The sequence below is a fragment of the Haliaeetus albicilla genome, chromosome 6 (assembly GCF_947461875.1).
Source record: "Haliaeetus albicilla chromosome 6, bHalAlb1.1, whole genome shotgun sequence".
NCBI classification, from domain to species: Eukaryota; Metazoa; Chordata; class Aves; order Accipitriformes; family Accipitridae; genus Haliaeetus; species Haliaeetus albicilla.
The window spans coordinates 39565852-39593655 of record NC_091488.1 but is presented as its reverse complement, the minus strand read 5'-3'; the positions used below and the strand labels follow the sequence as shown (position 1 = coordinate 39593655).

The 27804-nt window shown below is 41.8% G+C and overlaps 2 protein-coding genes across 5 annotated transcripts in view; one reads left to right on the top strand and one right to left on the bottom strand.

Moving 5' to 3' along the window:
• FILIP1L (filamin A interacting protein 1 like) overlaps positions 1–27804 on the top strand; it is a 213062-nt gene that overhangs the window by 9205 nt on the left and 176053 nt on the right. The gene's annotated exons all lie outside the window — the stretch shown is intronic.
• The window catches only part of CMSS1 (cms1 ribosomal small subunit homolog), a 244484-nt gene that overhangs the window by 41283 nt on the left and 175397 nt on the right, over positions 1–27804 (bottom strand). The window contains exon 2 of one of the 2 annotated variants that reach the window (XM_069785720.1): positions 367–399. The exons of the other annotated variant lie outside the window; for it this stretch is intronic. Within the exon in view, the coding sequence (XP_069641821.1) occupies positions 367–399 (33 nt within the window). The remainder of the gene's footprint in view (positions 1–366; positions 400–27804) is intronic. 2 annotated transcript variants of the gene reach the window in all.

Genomic DNA, 27804 nt, shown 5'->3' with positions numbered 1-27804 from the left:
CCCTCCTTCCTCCTAAACGGGGTGAGCCGCTGCACCACCTGCTTGATGTCTGGGAGGTCATGGAGCTGTTCCTCGGTCCCTGCGTGGAGGCACAGTAGAGGGGGTGGGTGACTCCTGCTGTCTCAAGGCACTGCCTGTCATACAGTTGTAGAATCATCCTTGCTCCCAGCAGCACCTACCCCTATTAAGGGGTACCGAGCCCCTCATTGCTACACCACTAGGCCAAATGCAGCCCATGTCTGCCAGCTGTCCACTTTCATTACTTAAATCTTTTGAAAAGATAGGCACCAGAATTATGACTTTTCCCCTACATAAAAGAAAAGGCTGGGAGCAAGAAAGAGTAAGTAACTTCATATGGTGCCTTACCCCAGTGTATCCATAAAGCCGCCAAAACCCAACCTAAAATAAAATAAATAACCCCCCCCCCCCAAAACCCCAAAAACAATTAGATTAGTTTTCCAGGGTGAAACTGTTCTGTGTAGGATTAAAAAAGGTGGCTCACTTCTGTGTAGAAGCAATGAAGCAAATGTGATTTAAGAGAATGATAATGGATTTCCTTCAACAATGGGAAAGGTACAGACCTAAGCTCACACCTTAGCAAGGCATCCAGTTCAGCAATCACTACTTTCCTTTAGTTTCTGCTAACCTAACAGTACTACAGATACTCTATTTTACAGTTGTCATTACCACAAATATTACAGGAATAATTTGCTGTGGTAAATAATCACAGAATTAGGTAAAGGCAACAGCATTCTCAGGAGCATGTAAAATTATTCCAGGCTGGAAACCAGTCATTCATGCCTAGCAGTAACTGTTTGCGAAACCAAGGCTTAGAGAGTTTGGACTGAAAAACTCAAAGAGGAAAAAGCATCAAATTATTGCCACTGACCAAGGCACAAAACCTGAGGTTTTGATTTGCAGAGGCAGTTTCTGCACAGATTTGCAAGCCTGAAGCTTTTTTTTTGACACCCCCCCCCAGCAACCAACCGAGTACTTCATTCAGGTTTCAGAAGAGCTCGAGTGATGTATTTAACACCCGCTGGGTACACTGCCACTTACACCGTGTTCAAACCAGAAGAACAGCTGCTGCTGCTCTCCCTGCCTCAGGTAAAGCACCAGGAGTGGGAACCCCCCACCAGGAGCATGTGAAAGCACCAGCACTCACATGCTGCAGCCTCCAGTGATCTAGAATTCCCCTCCTAATTTTCTATTCTTCGCTCATGCCTTGTCTTTTAACTGCATCCAAGGATGAGCAAAGGTAAATAATGTGGTGCGCTTTACCTGGGGCTGACCCTAAAAGCCGCTTCAGAACTGCAAGCTTGGGCAGATCCTAGCCAGGATCCCTGAAGGGAGCCCAAAAGAGCTTGAGCCTACAAAGCCTTATCACTCCATGGCTCTGAACAATACTCTGGCTGCTAACCGAGCTTCTCAGCAATATCAAGAGCAACTAATGTCCCAGGATTTTTCTACACAGCAGTCACTAAGAAAGTGAAGATAAATTAAAGGAGGGTGGGAAGCTGAAGCGTGCTGCCCTCTGGCCTAGGTGATCTTGACAGAATTCAGGTTTTCTCAGCTGCCCTTAAGCTTAAAGCCCCAGGAAACATACCTTGGCAGGAGGTTTGCCCCAAGAAAATGTGTTGCAGGTAAACCCATGGCTGTGTTAAAAGTCACCCACCTCTAGCTACTAGCCCAGGAGGGAGGGAGCCAGCATTATTTCTGAAAATGGGGAAGAAGAGCTTCTTCCAGGCAGAGAATTCTTTTGTCTTTAGTCTTGCACCAGTAAGAGTACCAGTGCACCAGTACAGTACCAGTACACAGCACCAGTGCTTTATGAACATGTGTAATAGTAATAAAGATGCTCATAACTCCAAACTATATCTATCATGAGAACTCCTATCCCAAAGAGGAAAGCGACAAAGAAAATGCTGCCTTAGTGCCAGCATTAGTTTTACTGGCTTTGGTGGTTTTTTTTTTTCCCAAAACTATAGAATCTGTGCATCTCTGTCTGCTTAAATTGCTCATGCACGTGTTGGGAGTGGAGACTGTGCATTTGAAACAACCGAATCACAAGCATGCCCACCAAGTAAACCTTGCAGGGATGAGGGGGAAACTACATGCACAAGAGTCTTCAAGCTGCCTACACATGCAGCAGCTGCCTCCCACAGGGTCACCGGAAAAATCCACTCAGCCATTCTGATCGCTTTTAAGAGCAAGTAAAATACAGACAAAAATACAGGGCGCTGGGGGGGAAAACACAACTCAGACAAAGCAAGGCATTTTTGGATAGGCTTAGACAGTTTCTGGCCTATTTTAACACCACTTAAGATTGGCAGAAATTTTGTGGAGGAGAATCATTTTTGTCTCCACCATTTGAGGAAGATGAAGATCATGGCTTCATTGCACAGACCAGCCTTGGTAGGGCAGTAATACACAAGCTGAAAGAGAGGTAAGTCAAAAGTCTCCAATCTGTGTTCAACACAGAAAGCATTCAAGAGATCAAACAATTCTTCTTTTAACCTCCAAATTCAAAATGGGAAGCAGGAGTGGCTGCAGAGGATTTGCATTCAAAAACCAGCCACTGTTCTCGTTCATGAGTCAAGACTTCTGTTAGCATGTACTTCAGGAAGCTCACAGTACCCTTGTACTCTGCTACACAAGTAGGAAATAAAGTTCCTTCTGCTGTGTTGAATTACGGGGTCATTTTTCAAAGAGAGTTTTAAAGTGTACAGAGCTAGAGTTGGACACGATCAGAAGTCCATAGATCTGTCTGCTGCATTCAACACGGTCGACTACAATGTGTGAGCAACTTGCCTGCAGAACCAAACAGGAGTCAATCTGAATCTGGCTCAGATGGTTCATCTCATTCCTCTCAGGAGGCCTAAAATAGGCAGCTGCTCCTCCTCACTAGGACTGCTTGCCATGGCATCCCAACAGATTAAGCTCCATTCACCATGAAGCTATACATTATTAATCTTATCTGAAGCAGACAGTGCTGACGCCCAGCTTCCTCAGTGTCTGGAAGAATACCAGCTGTCTCCAGCTCAGCCTGAGTAAATGGAGAGAATGTGTGCGTGTATCAAGAGCAAATCTTTCTTAAAACTTTGCAGGATTCAAAATCCTTCCCCTCTTCTTTTCCCTACGCACAATCACAGCAACTGCCTGGGATTCATACCCCACTCAATCTCTCTGCATACCTAGGGGCAAGACTCCTTTTTGTATCTTCTGCTTCTAAGGTAACTGTGCTACTTCCTCTCAGACAAGGACCTGGCCCCAACAGCCCATCCATTTGTGTTTTTTTGGGGGATGGGTTACTGTAAGACTGTCTTTATCAGACCAACAGAAGGAGATGGCCAGATTATGCAGCCGGTGGAAGATATGGCAGCACACCTCCCAAAGCGCAGGAATGGACACTGTAAAGAATTACTGTACTCAACAATTCCTTAGCTTTTACCTCTTAGAAGTCCTTCACGGGCTTGGTTCTAAGGCTCAGCAATCTCTATGGTCCTTTTTCTTCATTGGCCTTGGAGCATTACAACCAACAGACACCACACAGTTGCTAGTGTTGTAAATAAAAAAGTTCATTTCTACTGAAAGGCAACCAAGTTGAGGAAGAACTTTTTACCTTGAACTTCAGAAATGGTCCGTAAGGGGTACTGGATAAATCTCGTATTCATCAGCCCTTCTTAAAAGTGGTCACAATCAACTGGATGGCAAATTACACAAAAGCCAGGAAGAAATGGATCTTTACTGACTTACAGATGACTTTTCAAAGCCTCTAAGAATCTCAAAGATATTTTAATGATTATGTAGACATGGTATAGACAGGTGCAATACAAATACATGGCTCAACAGGTAGATTAAGCCCTTAAAACCCAAAGAATACTAAGCACTGTAGCTAATTTTGCACAAGAAACTTGTTTATTGGACCAGTTTTGCATTTCAGGATGCAGTCCAGCAGTGAGCTGGTTTATGAACAGTCACATCAAAACATACATACCTTGCATATCCCATCCTCTTGAGAAAAACAGGGGTCTCTACTGTGGCAACATTACATGTGAGGAAGCACTATTTTTAAATAGAAGCCTTTCACTCTGGGGTAAAATTATTTCAACAGTTTTTGATCCCCTAAATCAGGGACCAAAACTTTGCTAGCAAGCGGGAAGGTGTTCTACAATTTGAAATGTTACAGCCAAGCTGATGAAAGATCATTCAAGCAACCTTAATGGCTCCCATGCAGTCATTTTTACTGTAGAAATCAACACACCATGTTCAGGTCTAATAAAACCATATTATTTGTTATTATGGAAAATACACTAATTCTACTCACTATTTCCCCACAGGTTTACAGCACTAATAAATCTGGATTTGTGTCATTAATCTCTAGAATTAATGACTGACTACCACTAAGAGTGCAGTAGGTGGTGATTAAAGCAATAGAAATGCCCCATAATAGAGATGTTATTGCCTTTGTGTGGGGAGGCACCGTGTGGCAAGTGAATATTAACTTCAAAGATCCAGCTCATTTTACACAGTTGGGCTCTCCAATGAAAGGTGAATTTTGAGAATGTTAGTGTAATAACATGCTCCCAAGATTTATTTTTTTTTTGTAATTATAATGAAACACTATGGCTGAATAGTATTACCCTCACCCACTTATATCATCAAAACAAGATGACATCGTTCCTTTTATTTTCTAAAGCTTATTTTTGGCAAAGTGATTCATCTGTTCTCTCAGATACTATTTAGAAAGCAAGATTAGTAGATTAAGCCATTTACCTCCTCAAGTATTGTGCTTTCTACATTGCCATACCTACCACATAGCTTCAGGCATGGCAAATAAAAACCGTCTTAAATCTGTGACTGCCTCAGAGCTGTTTGACAGGGCTCTTGGAGCAGGCTGATAGTTTTGTAACACGAAGTCCCAGGCTTAATCCTGAGTATAAAGTACTTGAAAAAATAAAGATTCCAAGTAGAAGGCTGAAGCATATTACACATCCATACCCAAATTCCACAAGGCAAACCTATTGATATATATTTACCTGGCAAGTATGTACGAGGGGGTTTGACTGTTTATCATTGTAGCAAAGGAAGACTAGATAAGCATGTATATCTCATCAAATTAGCTAGAGCCTATAGGCTTCCCCACACTCGTATCTGGGTTTGACCCTTAGAGTCATCTGTGTATTTCTATTAAGATACGTTCATTAAGCCTTCATCACAAGGCAAAGACAATTAGTTTCCTCCATTACCTGATTTCCGGTTAACCAGTGGTCTTAAGAGTCTGATGTCTCACATACTAATGTACAGAGTTGGAGCCAAGATCTGCCTGTTTATACAGGACAGAAAGCAATTTAAATATACACTAATAGAGAGAGTTTGATTTTAATTACATTAGACACAGTATTTGCTCAAGTAAAAGCATAAGGGGAGTACATTAAAAACCAAAACAAAATAAAACCCCCAAAACTCGGCTGTTGAAAGAAAATTACGGTCACATCTCTCATGTTAGAAATGTTGATAAAAGACTTCAGAGTTGCTTCCAAGGTTATTGTCATCCTGAATATGTATTGGCTGTTCAGACACTGGTCACAAGATTTAAAGAATAAAACAACATTTAGTTTTGTATAGATCTGTTACTTCATGTAAAATTAAACAAGTTACTTGCTTTTTTTGTTGTTTTGTTTTGTTAAAACCAACCACCATTCAGCATGTGTTTAAAAGAATACACATTTTACAGGCATCTTTTAATCAATCATAGCAATTTGTAAACTCGTTTCAAAAATAAATATTTAGAGGTCATGTAAGCAATGAACTCAAAGAATGGCTTAGATCCAGGCATTGTGTAGACTGAATGATGTGATGCTCCAGACATTTTTCTGCCCATGTGGTGCCATCAAATAATTTTGGCTTTTTTTTTAAACAACATGACAAAAATTAAAAAGGGAAAGAAAGAGACATATGAGAAACTGAGAACTGTGAAATGAGACAGGGCTAATGCAAGAAGGGTCACATCCCACCACTCAAACATGAGCCAGCAGAAGGGAAGGAATGAGATAAGAAGAAAGGTCAGAGCAGCAACCGTGGCCAGATTTTTTCTTGGAAAGAGATTAAGAACAACATTAAAACAAAAAACAACCCTTACGCTTCTTTTCAGGCATCAGCTGCACTTTCTTCTTACTAGTTTGGATAAGACTTTTATTAGACAACCTTTTTTAATTGCCTACTTGGACCCTGAGATTCTTGAAGAAAGCGCTGAAAAAAGCGCCGGGGACTCAGCTGTCATCCCAGCATTAAGTGTGGTTGGCAAAATACTCTGCTCCACTAATTATCTTTCCTTGATCAAAGAACTTCCTGGGGGTCAAGGAAAATGGGAAGGAGAAACAACACCTTGCTCTTGAGAAATTATCTCCAATTTCAGACCACAGGACAACTCTTTAGAAAAGTGCTGCCTCTACTTCAGTTCAGCAAGAGCACAAGAGACGGTGGTACCTTCTGATTTTGACAGCCATGCAAAAGACCCTCCCTGGCCTCGCCACCAACCATGCCAGGTCTCCGTAGCAATCTGCAGCAATATACTTCATTGGGCTCCTCTGCTAAATTAGTTGCAGATGCTTCTGTAGTAAATCTTTCCTTAGTCGTGTGCTTCAGAAACAACGAACTGGAAAAGTCTGCTTCATAGGCTCCATATCAGCCACAAAAAACTGCATGAAACCATGAAGTCAAGCCCAAAGCCCCCCAGAGAATTCTGGAGCATCACCGTCACATCCCGATTTTCCAATTTCATCCACTCAGCTGAAAGGATGTTTAAAACCAACATTTCTGGGGACAAAGAAAATCTCATTTCATTCTTCTCTCATTATTGAAGTGTGGCTGAAACCTTCTATTCTCAGAACAGCCAAAAATAAATAAATGTCGGTACATGTAGGGAAATTTTAGCCTCAGAAGTGGAATTTCTCACAAGAACTTTTGAGCAGCTGAAGATGTGGGAAGGAACACTATTACTTGCTCTCAGCTAGAGCAGTTGCTAACATGATTATATGGGCCCCCTTTAAAGTCCATTTGCACAAAAGGAGATGAGTCTGTCAGTAAATAGCAAAGTATTTATCACCATACCCATAAACCTCTCTTCCTGGAACTGCCATACAGCTGAATATCATCTATGAAAGCAGACCCAACGCTCAAGGTGAATGTCATCTAAGGCCCTCCTGTAAACTCCAGCTCTGTTTCAGACCCTGAGATGCTGTTTCTTAACAGCGCAACATGGGCCGTCCTGCTGGAAGTCGGTCTGTTTCTGGGAAATGCCATTGCACTTCCACTCCTGACTCTTCTCCTTTCTCAGGTTTACCTCTATGGCTGAAAAGCTCGTTTGGTGCTCCAACTCATCTATACCATGAGTTAAAATGTTAAACATTAAATCCTTAGTACTTCATTTTGGGTTTAAGGCTGAGACTGAGAATCTCGTAAACCCCAGGATGCTCAAGCTACAGCTTAAACTACAAATTGCAGCCCTTTTCTCAGCACCTTCTATATTTATAATGAAATAAATTCTACAAAGCTCATGAGAAAAAAAACTTCTATACAAGTAGAGTGAGATTTCAGAGGACAGCCATGATCTCTAATGCAAACAGCTATGCCAGAACACAGAACAGCAAGATGATTTTCTTCAAATCACACACCAAGTCAACCGCAAAGCCAGGAACAGTATGCAAATCTCACTGACATGGTAGAACATCAGTAAGCCCACGTGTGGCTTTTCTGCTTATTTATTGTACATGTCTCTACATCTAGTTATTTTTCACATGCTGATTATGCAAGACTGAACTATGCTTCTCCCACACATGGGAAGTGTTACATGTAACTGCTCGTTATTTTCACTGAATGCATTACCACCAGAGTGGAAACCATACCTTTGAATAGCCTTAGTCAATTAAAATCCCAAGCCTTTATGCTTGCAGTTACCATATTTCTCTTATGGTTACTAGAAATATTACTATATTTCTCTTATTTCTGAAAACTCCTTGTGGTTAAATAGGACAAATCCCTCCCCTCCCTTACTACTTGTAAGGTAGCCTCTCCAAGTGTCCACTGAGCTGAACTCCACAAGGATTAAGTTTGAGTGACAAGTTAGACTCACAAAAAAAACCCAAACAAACAAGCCATCGAGCATCCCCTATAGCGTTAGTGGCACACAGGCAAGGAAGCCCAAACAGGCAGGGAAAGAGAAGCTGCTGTACTCTTCCTACTCCCTGCCTTGCATGTGCAAGATCCCTGTTTCTCGGGACACTGGCAGCGACTTTTTGTCCCACACAGAGCCCACAACGTGGTTCCCACTGCCCATCCCCTTTGCTTTGCTTCTTAGGGAAACGGGGCATATATATGACAACCACAGGATCTGTGTGTGTATGTCTATGTCTGTGTACTGATCCCAGAGTTTTTGTCTTGGCCCACAGTCATTACACCAAGGTTTGACAAAGGGCCGGAGAAAGCAAATTCTTGTAAGTTCTTACAAGTTTTGTGAAAAGAGGCAGGGAGGCGATTCTATAATTATCCTTGCAGAAGGCGAGGCTGGCATATGCGATCCCAGAGAGAGGGGAGAATCCCAGCAAATTCCTCAACCATGGGAAAAGTTTCAGCTGAGACTCACAACCACTGGACACAAATTTTTAGGAGAGTAGGCATGTTCAACCCCAGTGCTCAGAAAACTACTCGTCTGGCTAGGCAGGCACTGTAAAACACAATCATTTGAATCATTTATTCCACTCTTTCTTCTAAGAAATCTTTCCCAGCACTAGAACAGGAGGGAGCAAACTGGTGGGTGACACACACATTTGCTAGCACAGAAAGGATCTTTATAAAAGCAGATTTTCTATTTCCCAGATAAAGAAGAAAAAGGGCCAGTGACAGGGTTTTGCAAGGGATCCTGCTGGTTTCTAAGCCTGTCTTTTCAAACACTTTGCATGCGTATAATTTCAAATAGAGAAAAGCATCCGTTCTGAAATAAGCACCATGGTAGAGCCAACATACGTGTTTTGGGATAGCTGAGTTTATTTTCTCAAGGTCTGTATATCAGAGCAGAGATATCTATTGTGAGTATTTTGATCACACATCCCCGACCAGCACTGGCCGTGGCTGCTTAAGGAAGGGGGGAAAGGGGAAGACTGACCCCCATTATCACCCCTATTCAAGTCCTGCCCCTTAGTTGCCCATGCCCAGTTCAGCAACAACAAACCAACCTGGCAATGACCCCATTACTCGTGCTGTTTACCACTAACCTCGCTCATGACGATCCAAGGCAGTCACAGAGGAAACGCAAGCCACTCACCTGGCAGATCTGCAGGCACTTGTGGGAAGCAGGCAGTGACCTTTGCAGCCAGCAAAAACTACAGCAGGAAGACAGTGCTTGAACAAACCTTATCATGCGATAGAAAACTTCCCCACTGGCATAATAATGCAAGGGGATACTATTTCCCACCAGCAGTTTACTATATGAGGATGTAGCCTCAGTACAAAAGGACGCATGGACTTCCAGGCTGAAACAGTTGTAACAGACCACAGCATGCACACTCTTCTGACTCTTGAGGAGTTCAGACCTGGCCGGGCACATATCACATCGCCCACCACAGCAGTACTCCCTTGAGAACCAGGTATTTAACAACCTAGACAGCCCTTGGGATACAGGCAGCACACTACGGAGGACTGGAGACTCCGACACATGGCTGCACTGCCCAGAGGGTCTCACTGGTTACTGAGAACTGAGCTTTGCGACGCTGTCTCTTGAACCTTCACCCTCCCAGAAACTGAACAGCCAGTATAGCAGGAGAGCTGTGGATTCCCTACAGCTCTGTCCACCTACCTCAACTGCATCAACTCTTGATACCTAATACCACCCCCCTCTCTCTTCACCCCACCGATAGCTTCTTTTCTTTCCCCCTATGAAACTCTGAACGCTATTTTTTACATGTAGAAATTACCAACATTGACAGAATTCTCACATTGCTTTTTTTTTTTTATTTTAGAAAAGCTTTCTGTTTGCACTAAATATATCTTTATCTACTCCAACCTTCCATGACTCAATCTCTAACTATAAATACTTTAATGGGATTTATTCCAGTTATTTTCTAGTTTCCCAGGTGATGACATGACAGACCTTCAACCTGGTCTTGTGCAATCAGCATAGGAGAGGTCAGTGAATTGGCAATAACAAAGTATTTGAGAGCCAGCAACAGGGAGAAGGAGTTCAGATATTCAATGATAATGCAAGTAGCACAAATGCATGCTTCCCTCCTCAAAGACTCCAGCATAAGAAAAAGCTTTAGGAGCAGATCCTTCACACCATAATCCCCCTACACTGTTTTGATCTGGTTACCTAAGCATGGTTTGATTTTTTTTTGCCTTCATCTGCAGCTAACCTGCACCAGGGGCAAAGATCTGGTGTCTGAAGTCTAGAGAAAGGACCAAAATCCAACAGTTCCTACACCTCTGTGAACCTTGTAGCAGAGAATCAGGCCAGGACCTCAGTTTAATCTTTTCACCCTGGTTTTCACTTGCTTTTGAACTCCCTAAGCTGATAGCCGCTTCTCATTTTAGAAATTTGGGATGAATATGTATTTCTTGCCATGCTGGGCTTCGGGCATGCCTGCCACCACCAAAAGGGGCACTATGTGGCTCTTCCGCAGCACGCAATGGGCAAACCGTTCCAGCAAAGTTCTTCTGCCAGGACTGGGTCACGATACTGGCAGTGAATATGGGCTACAAGGGACTCCTGAGCAAGCCAGATCTCTGATGTGAGAAGAAGTGGGCCAGAAAGACACTTGTGTGAGACAAGAGGATGGGAGAACACTTCTTCCCAGTAATACTGAGAACCTAAAAGGCTCGAGTTTGACACAGAGAAATGCAGAGGCCGCAATATTTTTTTCTACACCCCCCCCCCCCATTCATGAACTCCTGCATAGCAACATGAGACTCCTGAGTGGGAAGCTCAACAAAACACTTGAACTTCTCTTTGCCCAGGAGAGCCTGGTTAGTTCACCAGCACATGGGAATCTACATGAAAGAAAAAAGCAGCAAAATATTTTTAAAACATCAATTTAAATCCAGAACAGTTCCCTCCTCAGTAAGGCCCCGTGTAGCCACTCCTGTTAGCGAGGCAGTGGAAGGGGTGGTATTTCAGGCCTATTCTTCAGCAATGCTCTAAAATCCCTGGCTATGAAGCGAGTCTGCCAATCAGCCACCTCGCTCTGCTTGCACGCAAACCCAAGTCAAGTAACCTGAGGAGACATTAGCAACTCAACACTCACCGCAATTTCACGTCGTGGTCTGACCAAGTGGCACAAGCACTTAACCACAGCTTTTAACAACAGCACGCTGCACACACTAATCCCTGCTTGATATTTCATGTCAGCTCCCACTGTGAATCAGCACAGTCGGCAATGGATTTTGGCTTAACAAGCCAACTCAATTGCACTTGCACTTTTAGGAGCGAGGAAGATTATCATTCCTACCTAACTTAGACCATGATCCTGACTGCAGTCCGCCAACCTCGTCCAAATGGTGTTTTACTGGAGCTAATGTGCAGCCAGGGGTGTCGCAGCTGGGACTGCCTGAACGGCCCGGCTGTTCCCTTCAGGGGAAAACACCGAAGGAGTTGATGTCATTTACACATTACCTGACTCCGATGAGCAAACTTGCTGGCAGCCAAACGCAACACAACAGTGACACTTTAAAAGAAGTGTTCAGGACATGTTTTTCATTACCACAGTCAATCCAGCACACCACTGCTGCCTCCACCTTATCCCACTGTGCAACAGACATTAACAAGCTAAAGTGATAGCAACACGTGGATGATGAAAACATTCCACCAGTAGACTGGACTATGCTGAACGCTGAGTGGGAACATCAGGTTAGATATTTTCTGTACCCTGAAGTGTTTTTTCATGGCACATTAGACTTTCTGATCTTTTTTTTTAATTAACAGTTGTGCTCAAGCTCCCTGGGGCTTCTTTTTTGCAATAAGGTAGAACTTCAGAAGTATAAAAATCAGTTCAAATAAAGTATATTAAAAAAAAAAAAAGATAAAAAAGCCAACAACTCTTCCAATATTTCCCCCCCCAAAAGAATGCATTTTTCCTTATGTCTTCTGATTCCCTCTGCACCTTCTTTGCTTTAAAAATATGACAGTAGAAATGGATAGTCCAACAAGTCAGAACTTCAGTAACACACCACAAAGCACTTATAGCATTAGGCATATATATTATATTGTAGGTCGAAACTCTAGATCTGCTCAGAAGAACTGCTGTGATCTTGCATGATCAAAACCTAACAACATCACATTTCTTAGATCTCCAGTGGGTGAGGGGAATGAAGGAACAAGTTCAAAGGCCTCAGGTCCAGAGCGAGGTGATGCCCTGAGGCAGTGTGGCACAGAAACCTGTGCAGCCAACAAGGTACAGGAAAACAACTCATTCAACTTCACCATCCAGCAAGGCCAGGCACTTTGAGAGGTACCCATGGCATTTACACCTGCCTGGTCAGAGGGAGCTCTAGATGACTGTTCAAAGCAAGGCTCCTACTCGCTTATCTAAGAACAAGTCTTTTAACCACCCTATTTAAGAGCAAAGCTTTTGGAGGGAAGACTGCTCTTGGTGGGTATGCCAACAAACTGATAGCTCTGCCAGCAGTGAACGAGTCACTTATCTGAAGACAAGACACTGCACAGTGTCACTTGTAAAACAAAGTCAGTTATTTCCTTCCAACTGGCATCTGAGAGCTGCCAATAGCAATAAGAAAAGTATTCAAGAGAAAAAATAAGGGAGCACAAACATAGGGATTGGCTGTAAAATTAGACAGCGGGTTTTTTTATTACTGTTACTATTTTGAATTGCAAATGGAGTCAGAACACATTCTCCTAGTGACAACGTAATTTAAGCAGTCTATTATTCAGTACTATGTCAAATCAATATTCTGGAAAACGTTAACCTCCATCCCAGGTTCATCCCCCTATCCCACCCCTAATATACTCATTCCAAAACCCCAGTATATTTAATCCCTGAGTTTATAAAGCAGATAACATAAACGCTATTGCACTCAACTCAAGGGAATTACTAGCACAGTACTCTTGAAATCTCTAAGGAAACTCCTGCTGGGATAATATTTAAGACTTTAGTCCCCAAAGCAACATTTCTCAAATGACCTCAAGCCTAAAGCTACCTAAGTTGCATCAAAACTGCTCAGACATGTTGTTGCTGGCATCAGCTCAAGTTCTTTTAAAATATAGTTAAGATATGCAATAAATAGAGAACAATGAAGTCACCACATGAGAAAGATTTTAAGAAGTTATCTATCAGAAAAAGCAAGGCAGATCTTGCATATAAACATGAACAATCATTTTACAGGGTGGCTGAGGGCCCTCTTCACTTGGAGCTTGCTCAGCCATTATGCTCTTCAAAGTACTGCATGCCTTACCCTTCAGCTACTGATCAAGGACCAAGATACACATTAATATGTAACCTGCCAGAGGTGTTTGAAATTCCTTCTGATCCTCATCAAAGGAAAAAATTCCTCACCCTTATTACAGAGTGTAAAAAGTTACCAAATGCCCCCAAGCAGTATGGCTGTCCCTCTGGAATATCGCCTTCCCCCCTCTGCAACACCAGCAGCTCCAGGTGAACCATATGGGTTCTCTATGCTATCTCCACCTTTCAATAGTGGCTTTGAACCAAGAATGTTGCTATTGAAGAACAAGGGCGGAAGGGCTGAATCCCAAGATAAGTAAGCGGCAGGGCTGACCTCATAAGCTGTTCCCTAGGGCATACCATTGGGATCGTATGAGGTTCCTGGAAACAGTGTACGAAAAACAGACACTGAGGTTTTACAATTCATAGGCAGGAAGTAAACAACATTTAGCAGGAATTAAACACACTTATTATTCAAAGAACTTTAAAACACAAAACCCACATACAAATCATGCTAGGGTTAAAGCAGTACTTAGATCCAATAAGGCAACATAGCAGGAACAAGTCACAGCAAAATCCACACTTGCAGTGTACGCACATGCGCACACTTGTGAAGGTATAGAGCGAACTACAGACGAAGCTCTCTAATGCTTTTCAAGAAACACGGCCACTTCATTAGAAAAATAAGACTTACAGAAGCACTTAGTTTGGTTCAGATCCACTCCCAGAGAAGTTAGTAGAAAAAACAACAACAAAAACCTCTAAAACAAACAACCCACTTCAGTGGGAAGAAAATCAAGCTACTGACGAGTACTTCTGAAAATCCTCCCCATCCTACTAACACACTCTGCTGAGAGCAAGCTGCGTGAGCTGTCAAGCTTTTCAGCTTTTGTCCACTTTGAGGTCTGCCCCATGCAGGTGAGCCTCACCCCTGAGTTTCTCCCTTTACACATGGCAGAAATCGACTCTATATTTAAAGTATGCGCTTTAAACATTCTCTAATACTGAAGATTATCCGTCTGTTCCAACATGCCACAGACTTTCAGGGCAAATTAATTGGAAAACAAAAGGTTTGAGAAACATCAACAATACAGAAAAAAAGCAGAAGATACATATCATGGGCCTAGAATTTGATGCCTATCGCTGCAGCAAGCCACGACCCTATATTCAAATTTCTTCACTGTTTTCTACTGTGATGACCTCAAGGACAAATATCTCTAGACCTTAAAACACAGGCACCTCAGCTGCCTAAGCTGCAGCATTAGGACCCATAGTTGGAAGCATCTGGCATTGTTCTCGTTTAGTATACTCCATGACAAGCTCATGTGGACCACGCTGAAAATTGGTAACAAAACCAAAACAAGTTCTGTATTGGTCCCCTGCCACCTAGTTGGTCTTAAGATCAAGTAAAACCAGAACAATGATACTGAACTAGGAGAACGAATCACAGAGTGATGATTTCAGGGAAAATACTTTAGTGGGCTTTTTTATTTTGCTTGGGTTAAATGGGTTTAGAGTGACCCTCCCTAAACCTTTTATTTTTTTTCCAGTAGGTTGCAAATTCTTCTGAGCAGCTGAGGAAGACTGAATACTCACTCAATACTCTGAGCTCAACATTTTTGTGTTTTCCTCCTTTAGAGGTAAATTAACTACTAGGGAAGAAATAATTTTAAAAGTACAATACCCAGTGCTTATATAGTGTCTTCTATCGGCAGAACTCAGAGAGCTGCATATACTTTTTAATGCAGTTATCAGCCACAAATCCAGAAAACTGGACTTGCAACTACTCACTCTTTCGCAAAAGATAACAGCTTTTGGCAGAAAAAAAATAATGGTTTTTCAGTACTAAAAAGCCATAGTTTTTAGGACCATAGGAAGATAAACAGCTTTTGATCAACTCCATCTCATGCAGCCAAAGTCTCACTCCCAACTAATAAGAAAAAATGTTCTTGATATAGCCAAGCTGCACTACACTGTGATCTGGGTATTATCCTGGTGCTGTGACCACTTGATTCATAAAAATTGGAATTTCTATAAAAAAAGCTGATGGGACACAAAAATCTCAAGTGACAGGTACACCACCAGGGCACTGAGAACCTCTCAGCTCTCAGTCCACACATTACAAAATGTAAGCATCTACATCAGCTTCTGCAAGAGAACAGACACATACCGCAGGGCATCCCAAGGCCAACTTGCTGCTCTGTCCCCCTGGCTTTATAATTCTACATAGAACTGAAATAAGCCCAGCTCAAAGCAGCGTTCTGAAAACTCAATGTACTAAAAAGTTGTTCCATTCATATGTTCCCATGTCCTAAGAGACAGGCATAAAACATGATAAAAATATTAGCAATTAGGTTTTAGGGACTGTAATCTCACAGATGAGAACAGAACAATTTCAACTGAAGTCAACGGAATTATACCCACTGACATGACATCACAACACAGCACTCAGAAAATACCTTAAATCTTAAAATCCCCAGATGCAAGGTCTGTGGCCAATGTCTATATTAGCCACACGTGCATTATCCTGAAAGGAGGTTTCAATTATTTTTATAGTGAGATAATGTTCTCTTGACGATCCTAAAGTCTTAATAGCATATAACAATTAAATTTCATTCTTAAGAAGACAATAGCAAACATCTGCAACTTCGAATCTATAGAAGAATTAGCAATTTTTCCATTTTCTTCATGAAAACGGTGACTTTTCCATAATACCATAAAGCTACTGACAAGCTACATAAAGGAATTTGAGGGGAAAGCAGGGGGAAGTCTTCTCTGAGGCCAAGTGCAAACTGGAAGTTTTACACTTTGCCAGTTGCAAGAAAAATGGGAAACAAAACACTTCATTTTGTAATAAAGTATCAGCTAACATACTTAGCAGAAGGAAACCCGTTCTTCACTAGCCAAATCTGACTTTCATTCGTTGAACTAAAAATATATCTGCAAAGGTTTGTTAATATGGTTGACCTCAAAATTTGGCACTTTCTTCCTTCCAGATGCAAAATAGCTCAAAATTATGCATTTTCAGGGCAGGATCCAAAGGCCCCTCTACCGTCTATTCCCCATAGAAGTTAATCACCAAGCATTAGTGAACACAGCTAATCCTGGAGACTAAGGAAACACTGTCATCCCCACTTTGGATAGAAAATTGAGCAATTAGTCTCCTCTGTGTTTTCTACGATACACTTTACAGCATTGCTATGCAAGGTTTAGCGCACTGCATGATGCCACCACCGACCTTTTCCCAGTGCTGCTCTCCCATGTTTGGTCCTGAACTAATCAGAGGAAAGAAAACAGCGCAGTCATCAGGACTGCAAGCAAGTGTAGGTCCTTCCTTTCTCCTCCCCTCCCCACTCTCCTTAAGATCAGGTAAAAAAAAAAAAAAAAAAAAAAAAAAGGCAACTACATATTCGTAGGAGAAGCACAGAAAACGTAACTTGAAGGTGGCTTTATGAAAAAGCTAAAGCTTGTTTTTCCAGTGGAAAAATGGGGAGATGACGTATCTTAACCAGCAACATCACTACAGGTCAAGCCAACTGTTCACCTCAGCCAGTTAATCCAAACTACAGTTTGATTTGTCTCTGCTAGGAATCAAAGAAGACATAGCTCACTAAGGATTCCTTTTAACGTGTCACCTCAACACTTATCATGCCATGGGTGCGTGTGTGGGAACGGTCACTCAGGCCCAGTTCCTGTCAGGGCTGGCAGCACCAGCAGCAGCATCTTCAGGCCTTCTTCTGCACTATGGGCATGTGATTAAAAGAACTAGTGGATCACCCCTACTTCTCTAAAATGTACAATCCCATAATTTTCCTAGCATGATCCTGGGGACAAACAGACCGTAAGGTTAGTTGTGTTCATGCCTAAAGAAAACAAACTCCAGTTTTTGGAGAATAATGTTCCTTTCTTCTCTAAATGACCATTCACCAGCATGGTAATGCTATGAGGGACCTCATCAGTATGTCCTTCCCCTGCCCAGCTCACCCAAAATAGGGTCTCCCAACTCTGGAGCAGCACAGTGACTGCAGAGCCATGCTGCAGCAAGAACGGAATCCCACCTGGCATCCTTTTCAAAAGTGCTTAGCAGAGGTGTGGATCTCATTAGCTGCTCTGCAGACCTTGGGACCCCAAGTGTTCATTTAGAGATGCTACTGAAGATTACCTGCGTTCATGGAAGGAACAAATCCCAATCCCCACCAGCAGCTCTACCCCACTACACTTATAACGATGTACAAATGACAATCTGCCACCCAATGTGACCACCTCTGAGCTGAGCCAGTGATATATAAGGCCCTTTTTAAGACAGGAATGCAGAGTAATGCATTCTCCTACAGCTTAAACCCTTTGGGGATGGGTGGAGAAAACACCTTCTACCAGCAGTGTGGAAATTCTTCAGGCAAGGATGGAAATACCTAAGAAGAGGGGAAGGGAGCAAAAGACAGCAGCTTCATTTCCTGACCTGACATGGACCTTAACACGCACTTAAATGAAGTTAGTCCAGGAGAAACGTTGCATCTCGGAAAACGTCTGTGTATCACAGACATGGCACTGAGAGAGCTGATCGGTAATTACAGTCTCAGCCTCTTCAGATTTACTTTTTAGCAGAAAGGATAGCCCGTTAAAAACTTAATCTTCTGCAAACCATCAGGGAGCAGGCAGCCTTGCACTTGTTTTTCTTGTGAGAACTTTCAAGACCCAGTAAAGGTGACACAGAATTATCCCATTGCCACTCTCAGAAAGTGTCACCAAATCATTCAGAAACTTAACTATAACCCATAGTTATAGATGCAAGGAGCTCAGTTTATGATGCATTTCTGCATATATATTAGCACAGAAACACACGGTGTAACACAAATTCAGAAAAACAAACACCTTTTTAGATGTGGGGCTGAAGTGACCTCAAACGAACCTGTTCCAGATTAAAGAGGCACCCTTCTGAAGTTCTAGATAGGAATCTAGGACCCCTGGGTGACAGATCTACTTCCGCAACGCATGGAAAACCAATAAGCTTGGCTCTACAACCATGCCTTGCGGGGGTCCAGGAACAAGTCTAATTCCATCCCCACAAGCTGTGTGACATCCCCTGAGGACACTGAATGAGACCGGCCAAGAGCAGGAATTTAGAACAGGCTGCAGGATAGTGGTTGGGACTGCAAACAGCCCAGTCTACATTCAGGGCAAAGGCACTGGCCAGTGGAGTCACAGAGAGAGGGGCAGAGCTGGACAGGCTCCCACCTGCAGCAAGGCAAAGGCTCCAAGCTCTGATGCAGCCCTCTTCAAGGACTTCAAAATGGTCACAGTGAACACAAGCCCTTCCTGACTTGTGCCAAACTGAGCATAAGATGGACCTTAAAAAGACTGAGGTATGAAGGATCAGGAATGCAGACAGATGAAGATATGTGGGATGGTCTATAGGGAACACAATGTCTGCTCCAAAAAACCACCCTACTTGCTTCCACTGAGTCGCTAAGGTGGAAAATACAGCTTTTGCTCTGTTCCTTCTGAGAAAGGAGCCACTGCAAGGCTCTAATGGCCTCAGTGGGGATCTCCTCATTAGTCATCATGGTTCACTATCAACCAGAGGTACTTTCTGTGAACGGCCAAACCACAGAGATGGAACAGATTTCTTTATGTGAAGCAACCCCCTGCCACAACATAGACACTATCAGCTAGTGTCATCACCCTGCATTTTCTTTTGTCAGTGAAGATGCTCAGTCTGACCGCTTGTGTGTCAAACAGAGGGAAAAGGCCTGCTGACAAGGAAGCTTTGGATCGCTTCTTGGCAATGCACTCTAGCCCTGGGCTCTAAACCCTGACACACCACACGTAAGCAGGTTATGCTCTTCACCCAGCAAATAAGGAGGTGCACCTCCTCAGCAAGGAATGGAGCTCTCACAGCTTACATCTGGCTACAACTCTGCCAAGTGAAAAACATGAGGCTGGAAACTGGGCTGTCCCACAGCAACAGAAATGAAAACCTACAAAGATGACAATGCAAAACCAGTTAAAATTCGCAAAAGAAGTGATGCAAATTAGAAAGGCTCGAGTAACCTCAAGCAAAGAGCAACAAATCCGAGAGGAGCTGTGGCTTGCCAAGGCAAGAGGAGCAGCTGAGCGTGCGAGGGCGAGCGCTATCCACTCCAGCTGCCTATGTGCAGGACGGAGGGAGGAGGCAGGAGGTGCACGGGATCCCCCCGTTGTAGGCACTGCTAGCTCTAAAGCTTCTCCAGCTCCAACGGCAGCATAAACACATGTCAAGGGAAAACATACAGACAGACAGCTATACCGGAGAGCACACTTTTCCCCTATCAGACGTAGTTTAGAGTTCCAGCTGTTTGATTCCTACCAAATTTAAAAGACTAGTCAGCTTATTAGGACAAATTCCTGCGACAAGCTGATCTTACATTGCCAATGATGTAGTGATCTTATATTGCCAAGGATCAAGAGTACCAGCAGGATTCTCCACGCACATGGACACTAAGGGATAGAACTCCCACAGCTTTTCTTCTGGGGTGACCTTTAGCATTAATCCAATATAAGTTACAACACTCCCAAGTACATAAGTATAATAATCTGGCAGATTATACTCTGTTCTGTAGGTTTTTTTCTCCAAAGAATTTACAGGTTTGGATTTTTTTTTTTAAATAACTTCAGCATAGCTAGTGAGAAGTTCAATAGCCGCCCCCCCCCCCCCCCCAGTTTTGGGCTATGTTTGTACAGTCCAGTAAAAGAAACTGCTGTAAAGTGGGCACAAAGTTTTAAATTAAAAGGAAATTCATGAGGTCCTACCCTTGCTTCTCTATAGAATTCCTCCAGCTGTTTTGATATGTGGGGATGTATATAAAACCATTAGGAAGCAATAGATTCATCCCAGACCAGAAATGACACTTTTGTTTTATTGGCGTGGGGGTGAGGAACGGGGAGAGTTATAAATCACGCAGTCATTAGGCATATGAGACATCTCAAAGACAAAATGGAAACAGATGGACTAAATTTTTCTATAGCCACTGACAAAGGAAGCAAGTATGGTTATGTAGAAATGACACATCAATATAGCTATTACTCAGTGCATCAGTACTGAGCGACTTGGTTCCGTTATGCTATGTTTAATTCAGAGGAGTAAAGCAGTCCCTCCATCTGAAAAATTTATTCCAATACAAATTAAAATCCTAAGGAATTAAATGTAGCAAGCGGTTTAAAATACAGTCTAAAAAAAAAACCCATAAAAAAAGGATGTTTGTCTTACATGAGCCAAAGATATATAGTTTGATAGTTTTTGCTTAATTGCTTAATTTTGAGGCCAAGTCTTATTTGCACGTTTGTTTCATTCAAACTAAAAATGAGGAAAAATATATTCAGGCCACAACAATCTTGCCTATAGCTAACTTTTATTTGTAACAAGGCTGTTTCACTCTACTTTTAACTTGCTTTTGAACTCCAGTTCCTTAAGATGCCTTTGCAATGAAAAAAAGATGGTAAAGTTTGCAGATTGACTTGAGTTGACTTCCACTTTACATGTAAACAGGAGTTCTTCACAGCTGGCTCACAGTAACACCCTCTGATCACCCCTTGACAACAGCTGTAGAGATCCACCACCACAATTAGCCATGAAGAAACAAGAGTTGGGGGGAAAAAAAGCCTATGGGCCAACTGTTGGGTTTTTTTTTTTTCTATCTTGCATTCAGAGATGACAGACATAACTCATCATGCAGAAGACAGTACACAGCTCTGTCCTGCTTCGTTGTAGCTGAAGTTCATGTTATATTACATTGACGTGGCTGCAGAAAAGTAAGCACAAAAGCAATAAATTACTTTCCTAAGGAAGCAGCAGCTACCTAAAGAAATAAACTAGTAGGTTGCCAACATCTTGCATCACCATGCCAGGACTTTAGGTCATGAAGGCAGACAAGTGGGTACAGAGTCAGGTAAGCAAAGATATCATTTATACTTCAGAAGATCGTATTATGTGATATTTCACAAACTTTTTCCTAGTGTGACATTTTAATTGGTTCATCCAGTTAAATGGCTCCAGGATGAATCAGTGATACTGTAAAGGAACTAAATTGCCATCCTGTTAGAAAGGATGCTAAAGACATGAGAGGAACACCCACAAAAGTAGTAAAGGAAGGCCTATCTTTGTAAGCCTGTAATTGCACAGCTTTGCATCGCTGCGTAACCTATTTTAAAACCAATCGGGTTCTTGTTTTCTCCTGAGCCTCTCACTCTGAATCTGCCAGCTTCTCCTATCCTTTAGCTGATCCTGAGCATTCACATCTCTCTGACACCTCAACCCTATTAGCTTGGCTAGCCTACTGGGGTCTTTACTGTGCCTTTGATTTATACAGCAATTCTTCTGTTAGTACAAAGAAATCCTAACCAAAGTCTTCAAATAAGGCCAATACATATGCTTATAGCTAAATACAATAAATCTGAGAATTGAAGCAATACAGCAGTTAGATCAATTACATTTTCTTACAGTGACTAATAATTTCTTTTGTGTTTTAAAAGTAAAGACTTACAGTCAACTGAAGCATGGGAAAATATTTAATGTGATTTTCCAAAGCACAGCGTTTCTGAAGCTCTGCCAGTCATGTAGTAGATGGAACACAGCATTACGAAGTATTCTCACGTGTAACCACAGTGACTTTACGATACAGGTTATTTAAAGCCTTGTGAGATTCACTTACAATTCTAGGTAAAGTACATTTCTTAAAGTATTTCACTGGCAACTGTCTGAAGCTGCGTTCCAAAAACTGAAGTGCAAATTTCACAGCCTCTAGCCCTGGCAATTCACATCCTATAAAATAATCAGAAATTTTTATCTTTTGCAGAATAGCTAAGATCCCATGCCCTTGAAGACAGTTTTTCTATTTTGTTCCCTGAACAATAAAAATACCACAAGAGCTGCTAGCAGGTTGGAAGGAGGTCAACGAAACTAGTGTCAGGGGCTTTTATTTCCTTTCTTTTAAACTCCTTGGGGAGTCTAGTGATCATAACTTAGCAAAGTGCATAAGTATGTTGTGTAACAGGATTGTTAGATCTGTTGGCTTCAAACTAAAAAGACTATAAAACAAAATTCCTATTATGGATATTTCTTGATGTTTGGTGGTCTGTCATGCATTCCCACTACAGATAGTCATTTTCATCCTCTTGCTATTAAGATCTCTGATTAAAGAGTATTGCTGCAATACTTCCAAGAAATTACTGTAATTTGGGAATTTTACTTTTGGAAAAAAATGTAACAGAATAATTAACATGTCTATCAATTCCACTCTCTTAATTGATGCCAAAAGTGGAAGGGCTGAATTATTAACCGCTTGCTTGCTTTAGCTATCACACTGACAGAATGTTGGACCCACTTCGAGCATTTCAGCAATGCCAGAACCCAGAAACTTCCCCTAATTCTGCCCACAAAGACCTGTCCGAATGGGCAATGCAGACTCGCAAGAAATGTCTGAGATCAACATGTGTCTTCTTAGAAGCATCTGAACTAATATACTTTACTGCTGATCCACACAAAGGGAAAGCAGAAAAGTTTGAAGCATATTTTGTGTCTACACTTAAGCAATTCTTGGGTGAAGCTTAATTAGCTGGGTTTGATCTATGAAGTTCTCTCTATCTCTGTTCTAACTGCTGAAGGAATGCCTTGCCTTTCTTTGTCTGGTGGGATGGACTGAGACTTCCCATCCATAAAGACAAGCTTTCCAAAGCTTTCCTTATCAAATGCTAAATCTCTTTAGAGAGCTTGTATATACAATAATCCACTGCTGTGGCCAGCAAATGGTTTTGAAGCTTCACCAGTGTGACTGAGAAGAATCCAGCCCAAGTGCCATAAATACTATAAGCCAAACCTTAGTCACACAGAATTCAATGGCAAACTTCCTATTGATTTTGTAGAATCCAAAGTTTAGTTTCTAGTTACAGAAACTTATCCATTCAACACAAAAGGAATCTGACATTAGACTTCCTCAATATATATACTAAAGCAAAGCATTTTGCTACATTTTCACAAGCACCTAATGTTGAAAATATCCTTCCAAAATTAAAATCTCACATCCTTTAGTATTTCTTGCAAAGTATTCCACCTTCCCACTCTCCTGGTACTTTACAAGCAGGTTTTAACATCATAAAACAATATACCCAGTATAAAATTCATCACGTATAGCAGACTTCTCTCAAAGAAGGTGAAATCACAAATTCTGTGGGCAGTTTAGTAGTTTCTCCTCTAAATAGCTAAGTCAGTCTTTCCCCCCAAAAATGTAAAGCAGAACTTTAGATCTCTACATATAAATTGAATACTATTTCTTTAACTCCTCAGAGAAAATACCGACACCTAATAATCGTTATTAAAAAACAGACAAAAAGAAACCCCAAAACAAGAACTGCATTTCCTTTTGCATGGAAAAAAGAGGAAAAATATTCTCAAAAGAAGTTACAGCTGGAGGAAAAAAAACTTAAGTGCTTACACATCTGCTAGAATTATGAGCATCTTACTCACCGAACTACACAGTCTCCAGCTTATCTGACATGGCTCCATGAATGCGTCTCTCTGCTCCCAGTAGGAACAGTTAAAGAGGTTTTAAAAGTCTCCGAGGACGGTTTAAAATGAATCAAAAACATAGAACCATGAACAAAAAAAAAAGCCTCAAATAAGTCTCTGATACCCATGGAAAGATCTGATTTTTAAGCACAGACAATAATTTATTAACTCTGAAAATGTTTGACTGGCCTAGACATTACCAAGGACTTTTTCATTCCTAAGTAACTTATTTTATCAAATGTTCTGTTTAAAACAAAACCACAAAAACACTCCATGTGCTTTCCACCAAGGAGAAAGCAGCAGAAGAGCATCCTTTTTCAAGACTGATGGTAAACATACACTGTGTCATGTGTGTAGGACAGGTTTTCAGGTAACACTGAAAGAGAAGCAGCAGCTCTGAAGCTGGTGTGCCAGAAGCAGAAGCACTGCACATGGGGGTAAACTGTAATCTGCATTCACCAAGGGTAGGGATAACAAAACAGAATTATTCATTTCTTGGAAAGGCTTCTGGTTTCCATTTTCAAGCCCAGAAAGAGTTCGCTCAGCACAGCCCAGTACTTGCTACTGCTGCCCCTCATTCTTCAGGTACAGAAGTAGGCACATCCGCACTCATATCATAACCTCCCAGCTAATAAAAGCTAACCAGCAATAATATTGTCCTGGCCACAAAAAAGAGAAAAGAAGCATGACAGTCAGAGGAGACAATAGGAGAAAAGCTGTCCATGGTGAAAGGTAGATGATATCAAAGAGGAAAAAGTCCCTCTGACAGCAGCTGCTTCCTGCTCACTGTATGAGCTTCACTCCCCAGACTTTTCGAGTCAAGCACTCAGCAGAGTGGGACTGAATAAAGATGCATTGCAAGTCTTTTTTTTAATGCCCAGGAAAACAGTGGATCCTGAGAGATCCAAAAGGAACTTGCTGGGGAGAACCACGGTGCAGTTTCAGGATGCAGACAGGAGAGCAGCATCTTTCTTCAAGCCCCACCCTGCAAACACTGTAGAAGCCTAGAGCAGCTCCAAGCTAAGAGCCAACCACCAGCCACCAATCCAGTCTACATCAACCCGCAGTGCAGGTGTGCCCAGCTGGTAAACCTTCATGTCCTTACCAAGTTACTGGCCTCAACAAACTCCAAAAAGAACAGAGATCAGGAAAGTGAGTTGTAACTGAACCTCCCAAAAAAGACTTAAGTTGACTTCTACATGACTTAGCTAAACTGTGAGAAGCCCACAGCGTGTTTTCTTCTTCTTCAGCCTAGACCTAAATAAAATCAGCAGTAGAAATCTCTGCTGAAATCATCAGCCTCAGTAAAACTGTATGTAACATGCTTGCCTGTAATTGCTGGACACGGGTTTTACATCAAGCTATGCTTTGTCCTAAAGTCCTACTAATCTAAACACTAACACACAATGCTCATCTCTCCAGGCTGGTTACTGCAAACATGGCTCAGAGTATGCTAGAAGATGGTCAAGTGACGCTCACGTGCCTTCTGCTAAATCCAGTTGCCTCTGCTATTTTTTAGTTTGTCAACGGTGAACAGGGAAGGTGAAAGGTGTAAGACTTGGCAGGGAATAAACCAGACACTCCCAAATTACCAGCTAAAAAAACCAGCTAACAGGAGAGGGAGTAGGCCTTTCATAATCTAGTGAAAATGCTATGTCAGTTAGGAGGTGTATGTTTGTCATGTTTCTGTGACTATTTGTGAAATGTGCTTAGTCTGTACACTAGGTACAAATTCAAAGGAATTGAAGACAGACAAATTTGATGACTGTTTTTCCTTATCACCTCCACAATCCTATAGTCTTCAAATGAGCGCAGAAACATCAGATGTCCCTGACATCCAAATCTGACCCTTGTTAACTGATACCTGTCATGTTGCACCAATCAGCCCAGTAAGCTCTTTTCACCCAAACACGGCAGGGTAGGTGCGAGTAAAAAGCAAACGGTCAACAAATTGAAGAAATTAATAAAATGTAGCAATATCAAGTAAAACACTACTATGTCTGCAGTTTCTTTTCAGACTACAACCAGATTTACCCCCCCCCCCCAACACCCCCAAGGGCTAAGCAGTCTTCTTTAGAGGACATCTAACCTGACTACTTTACATGCAGCACTCTACAAATCCAAACAATTGGTTAATTCTCCTGACTTTGACTAAATTAAAGTGTATTTGGTAATAAAGCCTATGAACTGTAAATTCTGCTTGGAACCACCAACTGGTGGCCATCTTGCTGAGCAGGTAACTTTCTCGTATTGAAAGACTCAAAGCTCAAACATGAAATGAAATAAAATTCCTAAATTCCTGCCTGTGGCTGGACTTGCCTCAAAGGGCCTTATATGCATCTACAAAATATAAACAAAAATTATACAATCCTATATCTCCAGAATTTATGACTATGATTTTTTTTTTGCCAAAAGAGGCAAATATTTAATTTGATGTTTCTTTCTTTGGCTTTTCCAGCAGAAAATAGAACACTTGATTTTGATTATTGGCCCTGAAAACTGGGATCTTTTATTCCAGAGTCAGTCAAGCCATCTCTCTTTGTGGAGACACAACTAACATCAAATGTACACTGCAAACAAACCAGTCAACTGCTACCGGGTTTGTAATATCTCAGGTTTTAACACACTGAAGGCAGAAGACTTCAGGAAGAACATGAAGAAAACAAAAGTTCAGGACTCGCCCCAATCAGATGTACTGCATAGTTTAATTTCAATACTAGTCGGTGTTCACAAAAGCCTCAAACTGTCTCAAGTCAACTCCTAATTATGCAGGCAAATTGGGAAAAGATGACCAGAAAAGACTACAACATAAATCAAACTAACCATACGTACAATTAGGCTAAAGCACATGCATGCCATATTAGTCTTTGAAAAAACCCTAGTGGCTAGATTTCTGTAAGAAGCTGATGCAGGTTTAAGGAGCAGTGGGCACCATAATTACATCAACCCTTACTCTGCACTCATACCTTTCACAACCATTTGATGCACCAGAAGGTGTTGGGAGAAGCCTTCGTCTTCCTAACCCAAAATCCAGATAGCCATCAGAGTTAAATAAGAGCTAACATAACAAGGAGTTAACCCCTTAAATAAGCTATTGTATGGCTCTGTCCAGAGGGATTTCTCAATTGCTATGAAAACAATGTTCCAAACCCAGCTTCCATTGCTAGAATGAAAACAAATGCTACAAAGAGGATCACGAGACGGAGGTCTTCACCCAGCCACTGAGTGGAATGATGGGATCTCACATGCTGCTGCAGTTACCAAATTTAATAGTTTTAGTATGCCCATAAAGACAGGCTTCAAACTGACACTATTCCAGAGGTCATGGCTCACAGATTCCAGGCAATCCATCATCAAAACCCTTCAAAAGTAGCAGCCAAATTTAACATCAGCACCTGATGGGATACTATTAAACAGACAGACCTGCACTAAAGCATTCTCACATAGGAGCTTACACAAAGCCCTCAAAAAACATGTGTTACCACAAAATACACTTAGTCACCTCATCTGATCTCAGCAAGCAAGCAAGCATGGGTGAATTCACCTTGTATGGCATTAAAATCAATGCTGCCAATTCAGTGCTTTACCAACAACGCTTCTTTCTCTAAAGAAATGAGGAAAGCCCTCCTTCTTCCATATTCCCTCCTCCATAGAGTTCTTCAGGGTGTTGTCTTCTGCTAAAGACATAAAACTTAAGTCTTGGCCATTTACACTTACTGAAAGATAAGAACTCGTTCATCTTCCCCTACTGTTAGCTTGTCCAAAACCCAACTTAAGACTGTTTCTGCCTCTCCAGATTTCCCCTTTGGTGAC